General features: G+C 44.8%; 1 protein-coding gene across 5 annotated transcripts in view; it reads left to right on the top strand.

Annotated features, from left to right (window-relative positions):
* map4k2 (mitogen-activated protein kinase kinase kinase kinase 2) overlaps positions 1–18,310 on the top strand; it is a 34,170-nt gene extending 15,860 nt beyond the window's left edge. Inside the window, exons 12-32 of one of the 5 annotated variants that reach the window (XM_020649266.3) lie at positions 1,407–1,523; positions 1,819–1,897; positions 6,876–6,934; positions 7,033–7,082; positions 7,909–7,947; positions 8,789–8,822; positions 9,196–9,352; positions 9,633–9,808; positions 9,972–10,013; positions 10,858–10,942; positions 11,321–11,400; positions 11,488–11,548; positions 11,625–11,748; positions 12,519–12,583; positions 12,736–12,839; positions 13,964–14,141; positions 14,564–14,632; positions 15,334–15,420; positions 15,510–15,580; positions 15,679–15,734; positions 16,606–18,310. In XM_020649266.3, coding sequence (XP_020504922.2) covers positions 1,407–1,523; positions 1,819–1,897; positions 6,876–6,934; positions 7,033–7,082; positions 7,909–7,947; positions 8,789–8,822; positions 9,196–9,352; positions 9,633–9,808; positions 9,972–10,013; positions 10,858–10,942; positions 11,321–11,400; positions 11,488–11,548; positions 11,625–11,748; positions 12,519–12,583; positions 12,736–12,839; positions 13,964–14,141; positions 14,564–14,632; positions 15,334–15,420; positions 15,510–15,580; positions 15,679–15,734; positions 16,606–16,693 — 1,821 coding nt within the window. In that variant the 3' untranslated portion in view covers positions 16,694–18,310. Of the gene's footprint in view, positions 1–1,406; positions 1,524–1,818; positions 1,898–6,875; positions 6,935–7,029; positions 7,083–7,908; positions 7,948–8,788; positions 8,823–9,195; positions 9,353–9,632; positions 9,809–9,971; positions 10,014–10,857; positions 10,943–11,320; positions 11,401–11,487; positions 11,549–11,624; positions 11,749–12,518; positions 12,584–12,735; positions 12,840–13,963; positions 14,142–14,563; positions 14,633–15,333; positions 15,421–15,509; positions 15,581–15,678; positions 15,735–16,605 lie in introns of all 5 variants that reach the window. The other 4 variants (XM_020649265.3, XM_020649269.3, XM_020649268.3 and 1 more) reach the window with 4 other exon arrangements.
* The last annotated feature ends 60 nt before the right edge of the window (positions 18,311–18,370 follow it).

Raw genomic sequence — 18,370 nt, 5'->3', positions numbered from 1 at the left:
GGGATTGAAATACTTGCAGCGTGTTTTATGTTTTTCTCCGTCATCTGATTGACACAGTCTGTCTCAAAGGTCGCGTCACCGCCACTCAGTCAAATCAACACACACACACACACACACACACACACACACACACACACACACACACACACACACCATCAGATCTCTGACTCTCACTCTGTTTTTGTTTTTCATCGTGTCGATCAAAAACAAACGTCTAGAAACTCTTCAGTGCGAAAGGTCACGTCACAACTTCTCCCCATGAGAGGAGCAGCGTTTTATTTAAAGTCGTGTTCACACAATTAACTATCTCGTGAAAATCCTGCACACTACTCTTTGTCAGCTTCACGATTTATCAACACAGCAAAGAGGGAGGAAAGGATGTTAAGAATCGTTTTTTACGATTATTAGGGATGTAAGATGAATCGTGAGGAAGTTAAAAATCGATTCAAAGGTGTCAAGATTCACATCAGTACTCTGAAAAAAGAATCGCAGTAACATGGTGAGCGTCAGCAGCTGTAGAGCAGAGGAGGTTGGTCGCTGCAGAGCAAGATTTAGAAATTGAGGACGCACCAGCGTCTTTTAAATCGGAGGTGTGGAAACATTTTGGCTTCCCCAAGACAGAAAATGAAAGAGGTGAGAAGATAACAGACCAGACAAAAACTGTGTGCAAATATTACAAGAGAACTAGACAAATAGCACGGCCAACATGATGCAGCATTTAAATCAACACCAAGGCCAAACCACACTGACAGGCGGGTTTGCAGCCCCGCTCGCCCAAAACGAGTGAGAGAGCCAAAGAGATTACGAGGTGCATCTGTGTTTTCATGACAAAAATGAGAGGAATCTTTTTCAGTCATACTTTGTCTTCAGTCTCATTTTGTAAAATAACTCGTGAGAGATTCTCTCTATAACGTCAAAGCGTTGCTCTTTATTTTCATTTGGTTTGATGTGATCCTCTTGATGGGAAAGTATAAATATAAACGTGCAGCCCACTTTTCACACATGCACAGAGAGGTTTGGAGCGTGAGCTGCATGCTGGCTCCTTTCCTGCCAGCCCCGTTGTAAACTTCTCATGAAGTCGGGTGAGGCGAGCGGGAGGAGGTGGTTACGCTGCTATCACATGACCGTGTAGTTCGTACTGTGATCGAGTCCTCGCCCAGCTGGCTGCGGTCCTGGATGTAGAGTATAGTTGAGTACAGAACCTCAATTCCAGGACTATTGTCTTTGGATTTTTTGGCAGGGACCTGGGAGGCTAACTGTTTTATAAAAGGTCAAGAGAGGTCAAATCATCAAGACATCTTAGCCAGACAATCACAGAAATGAGGATCTGGTCCACTCATTATTCAAACCAGGCAACTCTCCCTAAGTGAGACTGTCTGTGAGTCATGTTTTATTTGTTCTTCCAGCATCCGTTCGTGACTCAGCTGCTGACTCGTAACCTCGTCATCGAGCTGCTCGACATGGCCAACAACCCCGAGCTGCACAGCACGCACACGCTCAGCATGGACGACATGGAGCTGGAGGTCAGGAACACGCACAGCTCACACACTGATATGAACATTTGACAACACATTCAGGTTCTGCTGTGATTTCTGCGTTTGGCTTCTGTGAGCGTTCAGCGTGACCGATTGTGTGTGTGTGTGTGTGTGTGTGTGTGTGTGTGTGTGTGTGTGTGTGTGTGTGTGTGTGTGTGTGTGTGTGTGTGTGTGTGTGTGTGTGTGTGTGTGTGTGTGTGTGTGTGTGTGTGTGTGTGTGTGTGTGTGTGTGTGTGTGTGTGTGTTTTTGTTGGTGTGTCGTTTTAATGCGACGTGTCGACAGGTCGGGGAAGTCGGTCCAGACAAAATCCAGTCAGCAGGGAAACACCTGCCTGCAGAGAGGACGCTGTCTGAAGAGCAATGTGAGCACACACACACACACACACACACACACACACACACGCACACATCTTGGGTATGTCCTGCAGCTTTCTGTAACTTCACAGATGAAGGCGATAAAGACAGAAATGCTCGACGCTTTCTCTCCGCTCGTTGTTTCAAACATGCTTTCACTGTCTCGATGGAAACAGTTTCCCACAGTCCTGTCTGCACACGGAGGTCGCCAGGTGTGGTACCATCCGGTCTTTATGGAAAGCACAAACACTAAATCTGTTCTCACCGTCTTCTTCTCTGTACCGGGCCGGGTTTATTTCTGCTGTGACAGGAGGTTTCAACTTTGACCCACTTTTGGAGACGGCCTCTTAAAGGTCGTCAACATGTTCGATACTTCTGTTCTTACCACATGTTGTTTTAAAACAATACCATCTCCATTATTTAAAAATCTACATCTATCCTCGGAGCGGCTGTGGCTCGGTTGGTAGAGTCGGTCGTCTCTCAACTCGGCGGTTTGATCCCCAGCTGCACGTTGTCCGAACTGCACAAAAACACTGGCAGTGCAGTTTAGACGTTGTGCAGTGGTTTACCTGCAATTTTTAGGAAACAAAAACAAGAAACCATCAGACATTGGGGGCTTAGGACTTCCAATCTGAGCCTGTTGGTGACAAAAACAACAACTGTGATTGAAGGATTGTGTGGCAGCCGTTACAGCTTGTGTCCTGAAACACTCTGCTGGAGCACTCCCCTTCATGTAACTTTTTGTTATTAAAGAGGACATATTATCCCCCTTCTCCACCTTTTTAAAGAGTCCCCTGTGGTCTAAATGAAACATCTGTTCTGTGCTTTGGTCAAAATATAACATGAATCAAGCACCAGAGGAGGTTTGTGACCCTGTATAAACCAGCTCCCTCAGAACGCTCCGTTTTGGTGTGTGTGTCTCTTTAAATGTAATGAGCCCCCCCCCTGAGTTTTCCTGGTAGACATCACTCCTCTGTAGAGAGAATAAAAATGGCGGACTTGCAAAAAAGTTTTGCTCTAGGCTGGGTGTCCATGGGTGGAGATACCAGGGGAGGGGAGGGGATTTTTTTAAACAGAATCCCACTGTGACATCACAAGGAGAGCACATTTGAAACTGAGCATTTTTCTCTGTGTTGTAAGACTTATGCAGACCACAAACAAAGGACTGGATGGGTTTAGTTCACATTTTTTGGGTCAGTAGACACTCAGGTTACCTAAATATACGTTCAATACACTGTAGAAGTGGAGTTTTCATCATATGTCCACTTTAAGACTCCCAAATATGTGTTTAAAAAGACCCTAATGCGTCCTTAAGGAGCAGGTGTGGAGGAGGTAAAGCAGGGCACAGTCTGTGTCATTATTGCATAGCAGAGCGTCTTCTTCTGACAGTATGAGTGCACGTTGTTCTCGTGTCCGTCTGCATGTAGCTGACTGTACGCCGGTTGTTCTGGCTGAAGAGAGGCTTCATTGTGTGCTGTGGCTCCACTTCTCTCTGCTGTAATCTCCAGAATATGAACGAGGACAAAAGTGTCTCAGAGGGCCCATGGTCGTGGTGTAAGCCGTGCACACGTGTGGGCTGCAGGCTGCGTCAGAGGACGATGGCGCTGAGAACATGCCTGAGCTGTGTGACACACAGAGACGCCTCAGTCCTGCTCTGACCTCACGCCGCCGCTCTGCCAGCACACGGCGTGCTGTGGTGTTTGTGCTGCGATAGTCTGGCTTCACACTCGACCAAACACTGAATCATAAATCAGTGTGAAGCTCACCTCAGCTTCCCTCGCAGACACAGAGCTGTCATAGACACTGAAACCACAAACACCTTCATCACCTGCACATCACGGTGACCAACACGAGGTCTGAATATTATTGATGGCTGCTCCTGTGCTAAGGCTGAAATTACTTCTAGGTATCAGGCCGCCATACTTTATGGACCAAATGTTTCTCAGGTTAATATCTGACACGTCCCCTCCCCCGGTGGGGACCATGAATTGAATAGATCTCTGGACCTGGGAGATGGAACAGGGGCTTGTGTTGCAGTACCTCTGGGAACGGTGCGCCCTCTGGGGGCGGCACTAGCTCAGTTTGTAGGGACTTAGGTTTGGAACAGGGGAGTCACTGGTTCTAGTCCTGGTGCGGACCAAGTCTGGAAATTGGTCTGGAAGCTGGAGAGGTGCAAAATCACTTCCTGAGCACTGCTGAGGGGAGCACCCGCTTTGTGCAGCCCCCCTCACTCTGACATCTTTCCATCAGTGCATGTCAGTAAGATCGTGTGTGTGTGTGTGTGTGTGTGTGTGTGTGTGTGTGTGTGTGTGTGTGTGTGTGTGTGTTTCAGCCTGTGTGTGTGTTTCAGCCTGTGTGTGTAGCATGTTCAACAACAGAGTGTCTGAGGAGGAGCCTGTTGGTTGAAACAACACTTGTTAATAAATCTTTCACACGGGAGCTTCTTGGTGCGGATCTGGTTTTGCAGAGAACATCAGACAGCGCAGAGCTCGTTTGGGGTTGTAGCTCTGGTGACTTTTAGATTCTCTGCAGTCTTTAAACCAGCCGTCATCATTTCACGACGAGAAATCTTAGAGTGTCAGTCGACCATAAAAGGAGTCTTTATGCTCTCTGTGATGGGATCTCTACTGTCGCGAGTCTCTGAAAGTTCAGTTCAGACTCAAGACTGCAGAGAGCCTGGAGTAAATGAAGGACACCATGCAACATCAATCATAATGTTTTTATTTGGTTATAACAATCCCTTTGCAGCCTGTCGTTTCAAGCCCCCATATTTACGCCGCTGTGACGTTTCTCCTTCAATATGAATGTCGAGGAGGCGTAATGGGGGGGGCGACGTGACCCCCCCCCTGTCCCTACTTCAGAGGCGTTACAGAGGAGAGACGGGATCAGCTGATCCAGCGGGGGAGCACAGCGCTGTGTCTGTGTGTATGTGTGTGCCTGTTTGACTGTGTGTGTATGTGGAGCTCCTGCTGTGCCGTGCTTCCGCAACTCAGAAACACAATGTGAATTACGATTCATTACCAATATTACGACGCCGTTGAATCAATATGAACGTCTTAAGGCGTGATGACGACTAAGCTTCGTTACGGCATTAAGTCTGAGAAGGGCCACAGTTTACACTCTTCTGCTTGTGTGAACTGAACCAGTTTTAACATGCGTTTTAAGACATTTTCCAATGAGTTTCAAACTCCTGACACTCAGGTTTGAGAGCAGAGAAACTGAAGTTACAGACGTGAACATGAAGCTTTGGTTTTCTCGCCTTGATGCACATCATGAGAACTGTGAGACTGGAGAGCAGCTTCTGCTTTTACACTCGCTCACTTCCTCTGCTTCAAAGTCAAACTGCCACACATGGCTCAGGTTCTCTGTGGTTTTTACAACGACTCACTTCCTCCTGACGATCACGTCTCCGTCACATCGTCAGAGAAACGTTCACTTCAGAGTCACCTCCACAAGCTGCAGAGTTCAACCCACAATGCACTCATGAGCATGTTTAATAAGCTCCGGTCCACCCCTCAGTCTGCTTGAAATGTAAACGTCTGTGTGACGTGTTGTTCGGCCACATTTCAAACTGAAACGTCTTTAAAGCTGCTCCGTGTGCAGCGCTCTGAGGCCTCTCTGTCTCTCTTTATGGACACGCGTGATGTGATAAGTCCCTGAAATAGTCGTGCAAAGTGTGAAACACTAGAGCGAGACGGAGACGTCGAACCAGGCGTGCACTTTGAACTTTTAAAGGAGAAATGTAATGAGGACAACAGAGACTTTCTTCACATGAACATGAAAGTACGAGAACCTGAGAGGACATGCATCCATACATTTGATTGTTCTCTGTTTTAAATGAGAGAAACTTAGTGTGTGCACCTCCAGAGAAACTGAAACAAGAAATGTACTGACAGCAGAACAAAGGACTCCGCTCTCTCTGTAAGCAGGGCAACGTTTGGATCGACAACATCTCCCTCAGGCCGACAGTGTGTGGACCTTTTTCTTTTCTTCTGCAGTTTCTCTCCCTTTTCCCACGATAGATGAGACGATGAGATATTATCAGACGTTTTCTCAAGATCTCGACCTACTTATCTCGTTGTCGTCATATAACAACACGTTTTCCCGTTAATTTTACTTGTTTTCTTGAGTTCTGCAGAAACTTGTTATCTCGGAGGAAGGCAAGCGTTGTTATCCCGGGAGAACGAGATAAAGAAGTCGAGCTCTCAGGAAACCGACCAGAGCCTCGTTGTCTCGTACTCGCAGGAAAATTTAGTAAAATCAAATGTAGGGATGAATGTCCTCTTACGGCTTCCGTTGAAGTGTTGCAGGCAAACTCCTTCCTGGAAACTGTTTAAATTTACAGTCGCCCTCTCTCTCTCGCCCTCTCTCTCTCTTGCGGATTCAAAATTGAAATTTCTTTTGGTTTAATTATAACTGAAGATCCGAAGATCTGCATTTTTAAAGCTTTGGTACCTTTGGTTCTATAGATCAATAAAGCTCCCATATCGTCCTCATGTTCTCCTCTCATGTCGTCAGTCTGTGAAACCTTTAGAGCAGCTTTAATGATCTTATTGATCTGATGCTGGAGTCAGTAAAAACCCTCATTTCAGCCTCTTTCAGCTGCTGTCTCTTTAAGGCCCACCCTCCCCATGTGCCCACTCTCTTCTGATTGGTCAGCTCTCTGGAAGCCTTCCTGGGGGGGGGCAGAATGCTGCAGGGCTGCCAGGGGAGGGCTGCTCTCCAGAGCTGGGAGAAGAGAGTCTATGTAAGAGGTTTCAGTGGTTTACGTAGAGGCTTGAAGCCGTCTGGTGAAATTCTTGGTTTCATATCGGGGAACTATGGCGTTTAGCGCCCTCTGCAGACTCATCCTGGGATTACATCAACATAGGTTTACCTCATGATCTGAAGCTTTAGTTAGTTTGGACATCTAGCATTTTAACACTAAATGTGAGTTTTAAAATATTCTCTCTCTCTCTCTCTCTTCTCATCTCGTGGTCTCTGCAGTCGACCAGGTGAAGTTCGGACCTCCACTGAGGAAAGTCACAGAACCGTATCCTGACCTGGTAGATCTCAGTTCTTCCTCTTCACTCTTTAAATATACAAATATTCACATCAGAACAACAACAACAACAGGCCGGTGTTGTGTTTCTGTTTTCAGCAGGGTTCCTATGACGACGACTGGAGTCTGTCTGGAGACGAAGACAACTCACCGTAAGACCTCCCTCTCTCTCTCTCTCTCTCTCTCCCTCTCTCTCCCTCTCTCTCTCCCTCTCCCTCTCTCTATCTCTCTCTATCTCTCTCTCTCTCTCTCTCTGTGTCTCCCTCTCTCTCCCTCTCTCTCCATCTCTCCCTCTCTCCCTCTCCCTCTCTCTCTCTCTCTCTCTCTCTCTCTCTCTGTCTCCCTCTCTCTCTCTCTGTGTCTCTCTCTGTCTCTCTCACTGTCTTCAGTGTGGGGAATATGAAGTTTAAGATTTAACAGCTCAACATGATGACAAAGTTTAAGTTAGCAGAAGTTTACAGCAATGATAAGTTTCACTTTTGTCTGAAGTACTTCCTGGTTATATTTCGGGACCGTCGTGAGCTCCTGTAGAATATTTAAACTAAGACTAGAATAAAAGGCCCACGCTGCGATTGAAATGAGATTAAAGGTGAAACATTGAATACAAGTCAAAGTGAGGACGGTCTGTTGAGGCTGTGTTTGTTGACTGAAATAAGACGGAGATGTTAAAGAGGAATAAATCAAATATTCCAAACTGTCTCTTTAAATTTGAAGTTTTCAATAAATGTACGACTTTAATCTGAAAGCATCTTCACCTCGTGTTTGTCTGGTAAATGTCCAAAGTTTTTCGTCGTACATGTACCGATAAAATTCACAACATTTCCAAGTAGTTCTTCAAATATACATCTCTTAAATCTCAGAACATATTCAAAACAACACGGAGGTTTTCATAAATTAGAAGCACACAGAGGAGATGTGGTCAGTAGGGGGGGCTAAAGAGGCCCATGGCCAGATAAACAGCAGGTGTTCCTGTTGCAGGAGTCTGTTGGAATGTGTGGAACAAGCCCTGCAGCTCAGGTAGGTCCCACCCGCCACCACCCGGCCTCTCTAACAGCAGTGTCTCCCCCCCCTCCCCCCCCCCGTGATGATGTGAGTCAGTGGGTTTGTCTTTTCTCTCATCTTAAACTCCAGAGTCTTTCCCGAGTTATTTTTAAATCCAGAACAAACCCGCTGGTTCTCAGCTTTGTGGCTTCTTTTTGTGTGTTTGCTTATTTTGTTGCAGGTTTTTGTTCGTGTGCTGCTGTTAGCATCCGTTAGCATTCGTTAGCATCCTCTTGTGTCGTCCGACTTCTTGTGGTTGTGATGCTTCATTTAAAGAGGACATATTATCCCCCTTCTCCACTTTTTCTAACAGTCCCCTGTGGTCTAAATGAAACATCTGTTCTGTGCGTTGGTCAAAATATAACATGAATCAAGCACCAGAGGAGGTTTGTGACCCTGTATAAACCACCTCTCTCAGAACGCTCTGTTTTGGTAGACATCACTCCTTCGCTAGTGAGAATAAAAATGGCAGACCTGTGCAAAAGTTTTGTTCTAGGCTGGGGGTGGAGTCCATGGGTGGAGATACCAGGGGAGGGGAGGGTATTAATTTTACCAGATTCCCACTGTGACATCACAAGGAGAGCACATTTGAAACAGAGCATTTTTCTCTGAGTTGTAAGACTTATGCAGACTACAAACAAAGGACTAGATGGGTTTATTTCACAGTTTGTGGGTCAGTAGACACTCAGGTTACCAAAATATATGATCAAACACACTGTAGAAGTGGATTTTTCATAATATGTCCCCTTTAAAACCTCTCATGATGAGTTTTTTTATTCTATCCTGATGGAAACACTCCTGCTTTCTTCTCTTTCAGGAGTTTAACCATTCGGAGGGCGCCATCTGCTGATGTGAGTGTTACATTACGTCTAAAGCTCTGTTTTTTATTGCACATTCTGCAGTGAGTCCGTCCCAAGTCTGAGCATGAATGCTCCTGAAAATCCTAGGTCTCGCATAAGATCTCCGGGAGGGCGCAAGGCTTTCTGTGCTCTGAGTTTGTCAAAATGGAATTTGCACATATTGACTAAAATGATCTGAATCTTGATAGTAAACAAAGGTCTCTTGGTAAGAATGAGTGTTTCTGTCAGCCACATTACATTTTTGGGGCTCCAAGGAAAAAGTTTGGGAAACATGGTGTTTGATAACTCGGTCACCCGGTGGCCATACAGGGCGACCTTCAGAGACCAGGGCTTCACTTTGTTAATTCTCTGGTGTGTTTTCCAGGGAGGTAAGAAGAGCGGCTTGTTCAGCCCGTCCACAGCCTCCCTGCCCGCCTTCAGCTCCTTAAGTCCAAATACAGACAACAGAGACCTGACGCTGAGACCGAGCTGCACGCTGGGACCTGAGGCCGGCGTCACAGCTGACTCCACCTCCACTACAGGTAGGTACAACCTGTCAATCATTACAATCACTCCTTCGGGACGCGTCTCCAACATGGCGATTGTTCTGAGAGGTTAGCTGGGGTTTAGTGTGACGTTGGCTGTGCAAACCTCGGGGACTGGAGATCTGTAGCAGGGGTTAAGGGCCAAAGGGGACGGGCCTATGGTAAGATGGTTGGCGTACGTTGGGAGGACAAAGAGTTGGAAAAGCTAGGCCACGTCGGGAATTTCAAAAGCAGCCTCTGAAAATCTGTCCTCTTTCTCTCTCTTGTGTTTGAAAAGTATTGTCCAGGTGCTCGGCCACACAGGACATCAGACAGCGCTGCAGTGACCCATGTCTGCCTGCGGGGGACGCTGTAACCTCAGAGAAAAAGAGGGCTAAGTCTGTTACTTCTCCAAAGAGAGAGACGCCACTATCACCTGAATGGAGCACGCTGAGGAGGAAGACCGAGGACTCTGTGAGTTCAGACGCCTCGTGTCTCATTTCAGTGTGATCTGCTAACATAATAACGTCCTAATGAATCATGTCTGAACGAAGTTGATTTTAAAAAAATCATCTGATATCACACTTTTTATCATCCCCTGTGTTTTTTTGTTATGTGTAACCTTTGACCTTTCTAGAGGGCTGCCTGTCATGGACTCCCTCCCACCCCCCAAGTCCATGTAAGTGTGAAATCTAACAGCATGTGATCTTCAATTAAAGCTGACCAACATGACTAATGCTGCCTCGCATTGCATCACTCAAGCTGCATGCCAACTTTTTATGTGAAATCAAGATGATGATTTAAAGGAGCAGTATGTAACTCTGACACCTAGTGTTTAAAATGGGTTCTGCAGCCCAAATTCTAAACATTGTAGAGAGCTGTCTCCCCCCGCCCCCTCCTCTCTAGAGTCCATGCTCTCACAGGTCACCATGTGGTGAACACTGAAGCTTCAGTGTTTATCCAGCTCTGCATCGGTCTGTAAACCTTTCTGTGTTCTAACCTCTCTCCATTTTTCAAAAGCATCTCCAATATTGATCCTAGTTTGAGCACGTTTCTGCTCGTGGAGCTTATTAGAAACATGCAGAGGCTTTTTAGGTCGGGTACAATCACTTCTATCTGAACCACTTCTCTTGCCCGCTTCCATCACTGCAACACCTGTTGACCTGATAACTGCTCTCATATCTGGCAAACCGAGGGGCGTCCATAACGGCACTGTGGGGGTGTCTTAAAACCGCCTACATTCTCTGTCAAGTCCACACTTCAACATAGCATGTTTCCTTAATGTCTGATCATAGAGTAAGGTCACTTTATCATTTGGTGTCTTTGGAAATGTTGGCACTTGATCCCTGCTTGCTGGTGTTTTGAGTCAAAAGATCTTGCATCTGCAACTTTATGTACTTAAAGTGACTTAAAGTGTACTACATGACTTAAAGTTTTTCTATGAATACCTGTAAGTGTTGTTGGAGAGGGTCACTGTTTCCCTGTCAGATCAATAGTGTTTAATGAATTTGCTGCTTCTGTAGATGGGAGCCTGCTTCTCCAAAGTCTTCAATGGCTGTCCTCTTCAAATCCACTGTGCCGTCACCTGGATTTTACCCAAAACAAGAGGTGAGGCTGGGATATTAATTGAAGTCTGATGAATGTAGCTTTGTGCTTCAAGACAGAAAATAGAACCAGATTTACACAGACCTGAAGATGCAGACTGACATGAGGCAGAGTAAGAAGCAGAGATTGCTGTTGGTGATTCAATGGTGCAGGAAAAGAGACTGCTAAGATGATTCAAATAAAAAAATCACCTAAAGGTTAAAAGGAGGCGGAACCGTGTAAACTAGATTTAACTGCATTGAGTAAATGATAGGTGATCAACATGTCAGAATTGTTAGCTATCTAAACAGTTCAAATCAACGTCGTTGTGTGTGTTATGGTCTCTTTACGTCACAGTAGAGAAAACCTAATTTTCCCTCTTTCAAACATTTTCCTGCTCAGATCAGTACCTCATTCTTGGAGCCGAGGAGGGCATCTACTCGCTGAACCTGAATGAACTTCATGAAGACACGCTCGAGAAGGTAACACCGCAACTTCTCTGTCTTTGTACAAGACATGACGCTCTTCAAGACAATGGTTCTCAAATGATGTTGTCTTTCTAAACACAGCTGCTCCCTCAGCGATGCACGTGGCTGTACGTCATGAACAACGTGTTGATGTCTGTATCAGGTAACGAAAAGTCTTTGAGATGTCGATGTGGTGACAAACTCCAGAATGCGTTCTGAGACATTTCTTCCTCCTGCAGGGAAGTCCTCGCAGCTTTATTCCCACAGTCTGACGCCGCTGTTTGAACACAGAGGACATGTGCAGAAGAAACACAGCAGTCTGTCACTCAGCACCAACCGCTTCGCTGAGAGGATCAGCACCAGGTAGGACACGACGCAAAGGAAACTGTTCTCAGACCAAATGCAGAGAGTGAATCTGTGAAACCTCAACGTTAAGACATGAACAGACCTGCACACATGTGGTTTTCTGTATCAGGAAATCCTCTCAGCTCTGAGACTCTCCAGAAATGCTGGAACCAAAAAAAGGAGCTAACAAATCCTGAATTCAGACTATTAACAAATCCTCATCCTGATGTCGTTATTTCAACGTCCTTTAAACCGGATTATTGTCAAATCAGTCCAATCTGTTTATTTTGGATCAGGTCATCAAACTAGGACCTGGTACTGATCCTAGCTAACAGGTCATCAAACTAGGACCTGGTACTGATCCTAGCTAACAGGTCATCAAACTAGGACCTGGTACTGATCCTAGCTAACAGGTCATCAAACTAGGACCTGGTACTGATCCTAGCTAACAGGTCATCAAACTGGGACCTGGTCAGCCTCAAGTAGCTGGAGGAAAGTTCATGCAGACACAGTTCCTGTGGGAGGAGAGAGATTTAACAAGCTGTGTTCAGGTTGATGTGATGTAAATCTGAATTCAATCATGTTTGGTTCTGATGGAGAGAACACCCTAATGACACAGAAAGTAGTGTTCTCAGGTGATGTAATGATAGAGCTGTAGGTGCTCTAGTAGTATCAAAGACATTTGTAGTTCTACCACTAGGAGGCTCTAAAGTGAGAAACTTTAAAAAGTGTCTACAGCTACAGAGATGTGTTCTGTTGTTCTTACCGAGCTGTGTTTCCTCTCTCAGTCAGAGAAAGTTCGCCGTCTCTGTGAAGATTCCCGACACTAAAGGCTGCAGGAGATGTAGTGTAGGTGAGTGATGCAAACTGCAAACTTTCCATCCACTGCATGTTCTTCATTGTTTGCACCGAAACACCAAGGAAAGTTCCTTGAATGTTTAAATCTGTCTGGCAATAACCCCACATCTGATTCTGACTCTGCATCTCTTCTTCTTCTCCTTTCAGCAAGGAACCCGTACACTGACAGTACCTTTCTATGTGCAGCGGTTCCATCCGGTCTAGTGCTGTTACTGTGGTATGAGCCTCTGCAGAAGTTCATGCATCTTAAGGTTCGTAACCAGAGGCGATGCTTGTCAACAGGCAAGGCAGGCAACTGCTTGGGGCCCAGACCAGTAGGGGGCCCCTTAATGGCTCACAAACTGTTAACCAAAATGTGCACATTTCGCAATGACAGTAGGAGACCTCCAGAGGGCCCCATCTGACAGCACTCAATCTCGTTGCCCAGCTTATCGCTGCATGCATTATTGCTTTGAGAACCAAAGTTTGTCATTAAAGGTCAACAAATAAAAATGAAGAGGAATTATCCGTCTGTAGGAGAGAAAAAAGAGGAGTAAGCGTTGGGACACTGGCAGACATGATGGTGATGAACCCTGGTTGGAGGGTCCCCCAATTGATTTTGGCCTAGGGCCCCAACAGACTTCTTTGAGGGTTTCATGACACTCAGGAGCCTGTTGGGACTCTTTTTGACCAGGGGGGCGGGGCTTACTGTGGTATTGACCTATAAAAGTGGGGCACACACACACCAATGAATACACACCTATACCGTAAAATGTGATGTAGAAAACGCACTTTCGAAACCTTATTTTTCATCTAAAAGTGGGCAGCGTCCTATTGCTACAAATATACCAGAATAAAAAGGCTGTAACATGCACCATCGTGACAGCTAGTGTAGCTGCCTCTATCCTCCACTGCAGCAACATGAAATGAACAGTGAAAATTTGCCGCCGTTCATTGTGTATTACAAGTGGCTGCAAAGGCAGTGGCTGGACGCGCCCCTGATGACATTCAATGTCATGTTACATCATTTAAGATCATTAATATAAGCACTTGTATTTAATTATCAGTTTAATCAACAGTAGTTGTTAAAGTGAGTGAGCTAGTATGAAAGTGTTGACACATAAAGCGGTGTATCATTAGCATAAAGCTGAATATGGATTTTGGAGCTGGAAGAGTGTGAGGGAGTTAAAACAATAATGAGATATGAGTGGATCCTTAACTTGAACAGGATTCCTTTACATTCATGTCTATTTGCTCAGACTACATTTCTAGTCACGCATTGAATACTCATCTCATCATGTGTAACTTTTATCTAAAACACCATTATCTCACCTCCAAGGAGTCACAGTTCCTCTGTTTCTCTTTCTGTGTGTGTTTCCTTCCGTTTGACTTCCAGCACATACCAATCAAGCTTCCAGACTCTCTTCCCATATTCGAGCTGCTGGTGTTGGTGACGGATGAGTTTCCTCAGCTGTGTGTCGGAGTGAGAGACTGTCCTAATGGGAAGCGGCCCGTCAGCCAACAGCTCCAGTTTGATATCATAGAGCTGAACAGCTCGCCTGTTTCTGCACCAGGTAGGATCGACTGCGTACACATGTTAGAAACCTTGGCTCTATTTTTAACATGTGTTTAAAGTTTAGATGATCAAATATGTACAAACGTTTTGGAATTGCACCTGTAGGTTTCGTCACCTTGCAGCAGTGAAACAGATTGTATTGGTTGCAAGACTGCTTAGGAGTAAATGCACCAAAATACATTTCGTCCACTAAAAGTTGTAGGGATGCTTTCTGTAATGTTGTCACATACTTAGAACAACAACCTGAGCCTGTCAGAGACATAAACACCAACTTTTACATTACAGTCTGTTTACCTGCTGCAGGATGGACATAATATATTCCAGGACCTATTAGTCATTTTGAGGCCAAATTTGTTATAAGTAGTGCCAAGGTTTAAAATGTTGTTTTACGCCTTTAAATCTCTGACTCTCTTTATGCAGACAGTGGAGCTCTGATGGCAGCACAGGTAACCCAACTGGACAGAGACACCGTTCTCATCGTGTTAGAAAGTAAGTCACTTTATCTTTATCTTAAAGGTGGAGTCAGCAGCATTTTTAATTTCAGTTTGTAAACACAACATTCAAACATGGCCCCTCCTCCTGGGCTCATTGCCCCCAGAAGCTCCCACTCACTGCAGGACGTAGTGTGTACGTTTACTGCTTGTACCTACACTGAAAGCTAACGCACGCTAGCACAAGCTAACCGCCAGTGTTTGTCACCTGCCTGTCCAACAGGTAGCAGACCAACTCCACGTCAACACAAGGTTCACCCTCGTTTTAGAACGAGCTTTATCCGCTTGGTGTTTCTCCTCACTGTGATTATATTTTCTCTTCTTTGATGCTACGTCCACGTCCGTCATATTCAATGGTTTGAATCTCTTCCAATCACTGAATTGTATCCACTCCTGAACTTACCTGCTGCGCTGTCATTGGCTGGAGGAAACACACCAGCTCCGCCCAGAAACGTCCCGAGTCAACCAGTACAAAGCAGAATAGTAAAATCCAGTCAGAGGACAGAGTCTCTGCAGACACAGTCACCACCACACATGTACGGAGGCCCAGAAGGGACGATGCAGCAGCTTCACTTTAGGAGAAGTCTGTATTTTATTTTGAAGGAGGAAGCTGCTGACTCTATCTTTAAATCCTCTTCTTATCGTTCACACTGATTCATCATAACATGCTGTGACTCTATCTTGATGCTGATTGGACAGAAACTGTGAAGGTCGTGAACCTGCGAGGACTTCCGTCCAAGGAGCTCGCTGCTGAGATGATCTTTGACTTCCCCATCGAAACTCTGGGTAAAGAAACATCTTACAGACAGAGTAAGTGAATCAGATTTGATGTCTCAGCTGACATTTGAGTGACACGTTGTCTGTTTTTGAATCAGTGTGTTTACAGGACAGTGTGCTGGCTTTCTGGAAGCATGGCCTAAAAGGGAGGAGCTTTCATTCAAACGAGGTAAAAGATACGTATCCAGCTGGAATCCAGATGTTTTCATGTGTTCTCATTAACTTAAATTCATACTCACACCTCCTCTGTTCTTAATGTTTCTGCAGGTAACTCAAGAAATCACAGACGAGAGTCGAGTGTTCAGAGTTTTGGGAACAAACAGGTACGTTAACATATATCTGTAAACATACACAATGAAAAGACTGAGTCAGGCAGAGGTTCTGATCAAAAGCAAAAAACAACTTTTATCTGCAACTAGTGATTGTTTTCATGTCAATAAAGTGTTTTGGTTTATCAGATGTCATAAAATGTTGAAAAATGTGAATCAAAGCGTAAGTTAACGCCCCCAAATACCAAATTTGTCCAAAATGTAAAGATATTCCGATGACTGAAAACAGAAAATATTCAGAACCATTATTTTTCTCTGCTACAGCTCGCTTGCGGGGCGCTCTTCTCTGCGTTTAAAAAAAAAAACTTATGTCAGCATGTTGCTCTGCCCCCATGGACGACCTCGGTGGTGCTGGACGTCCTTCATTGTTGCCTTTTGTTTACTGTGTCACGTTCTTCTTCTATGTTGAATTTATTGGCGGGACACATTGTCATGCTGCTATGATGTCACACTAATTTGTAGCTGACGCGGCGATCACCATCTGGTTTACACTCTGCATACCGAGTTACGGTCCGCTGTGGAAACACAAGCAAGATCAGAGTTTACCGCAGCAAACTGTACTGAACCAAACCGGACTGCTTGGTGGAAACGAGGATTCATTTTCAAGCAAACTCTGACACAACTCAAGTTTTAAAAACATTACTGATACCTGATACCGCACCTTTCAAAATGGTCACCATGACTACCGTGTTTTTATGGAGGAAACCTACGAGCAGCCAGGTGTGACATTTAAGGTGTAACTTCTGTCTCAGCTCATGCAACACCTGAAATGGTGGCTACTTTTGAACATACACAGAGCTGGTGTAACCCAGGACTGAACTCTGAACGAGCATTAATACTCCACATCTTTTTTTATTTTCCACAGAGACATCATCCTTCAGAGCACGCCGACAGACATGCCGTCTGCTCTGAGTAACCTATACATCCTGACCGGACATGAAAGCAGCTACTGAGACATCTCACACTGAAGGGAAACTTGTTCTAAAAGACTGTTGTGTGAGAATGATTCTCACAAGGAGAAGAAATGTAAAATGTTAGTCCACGTTCTTAAAAAAACATCGTCATCAAAGGTTATAAATAATAGATTGTGTTGAAGAAGTGGAAAAAGTCTCTTGGTTAAAAAAAAAAAATGAATGCAGATATGTCTTAAAGACGCATTCTTTCTAATAGCCAGCAGGGGGCGACTCCACAGGACTTCAGAATGAAACCCTCAAACAGACAGGTGTTAGACCTAGTCCACATGTAGGCAGGTATTTTTTAAACAGAGGTTTTCCTCCTCTGTTTTAAAAAACAATCCTGTTCACACACGCTCAGTTCTCAAATACATCTTCGTTCACATGAATACGCAAAATGCACGGTTGTGGCTGTCATGAGCACGCCAAGTCAACAACCATGTCCTTGACATGTGAACATTTTCTCACCATGCCTCCACAATGACCATTTAATTTTCAAAGTTTTCCCATCAACCCGAAGTCCCACTGGGTCTCGTCCACGGCTCATTGGGGTTTATGTGGTGGGAGTGTTGCCCACCTGAAGCAGCAGTGACCTCCGTCGTCCAATAAGGTGTCTCTGCTCATCAACATAGTGGGAGAGTAACTGTGTATGTGTGAGCATGTAAAAAGTCCAGTTAGCAACGTTAGCACCAGCGCTAGTTTGGTTAGGTCTGCCATCGCACTAATCTCATGTCAACTGAAGTGACTGCATCGCACGATGACGTCACGATGACGCCACACAGCGTGACGTCACAAGAACAAAACTCTGTTTACCCCGTCTACACAGAAACACCTTAAACAGAGTTTCTGAACATCTTTGAGTTTCACTAAAGGACAGTTACCAGTGAGCTAAAACGCTGTTTGCGTACAAAAGTCCAAAGTGCAGAGAAAAAGCTATGTGTTCTAAAATACCCACCTACGTGTGGACGAGGCCTCAGACTCTGGATTTGTCCCCTTTAAACCGTGTGAGTGATAGTTTGTTCATCAGTCTGACTGTTACAAAGAAACAGGACGCTTGTTTAAATGTATTCTTACTCTTATCATATAATTCTGAAAACCATGAATGTGCGAGCGTAGCAGCGTTTACATTATGTGCCACCATGTTGGGAGAGCGGGGAATGTGATTGGTCTGTCCATCGCTGTCAGTGACCTTTAAGTGCCATAAACAGATTCATCTTGTGACTCTCGTCCATCTTATGTTTGAACTAATCATGTGTTCACAGAATCTAAATGTGTATTTGATTAGAGGAGGCGTCAAAGAAACTGGATTCAACTAAACCTGCTTGTTTGGCTAAAATCAAAAATATAAACTCACTACAGTCAGATGTGTGTGTGTGTGTGTGTGTGTGTGTGTGTGTGTGCGCGTGTGTGTGCATTGATATTTATGTTAAGGGAAGCGTTTCAATAACACTCACGTTTCCCTGAGCTATACTTGAAGAGCATCATATGATACAGTCATTTGTTTTTTTAATGATGATTTTATTATTTGTGTGTACATTTCATGTATATAACACAGTAAACTTTTACATGATGTAATGGGTTGTATTATGCAAAATAAAGATTTTAATATCCTCTAAATTGACGTTCTTGTCATGTTTAAGAATCCCTTATGGTCACAGTAAGAGCCACAATATATGT

The sequence above is a fragment of the Labrus bergylta genome, chromosome 22 (assembly GCF_963930695.1).
Source record: "Labrus bergylta chromosome 22, fLabBer1.1, whole genome shotgun sequence".
Classification (NCBI taxonomy): domain Eukaryota; kingdom Metazoa; phylum Chordata; class Actinopteri; order Labriformes; family Labridae; genus Labrus; species Labrus bergylta.
This window is presented reverse-complemented; position numbering and strand designations above follow the sequence as displayed.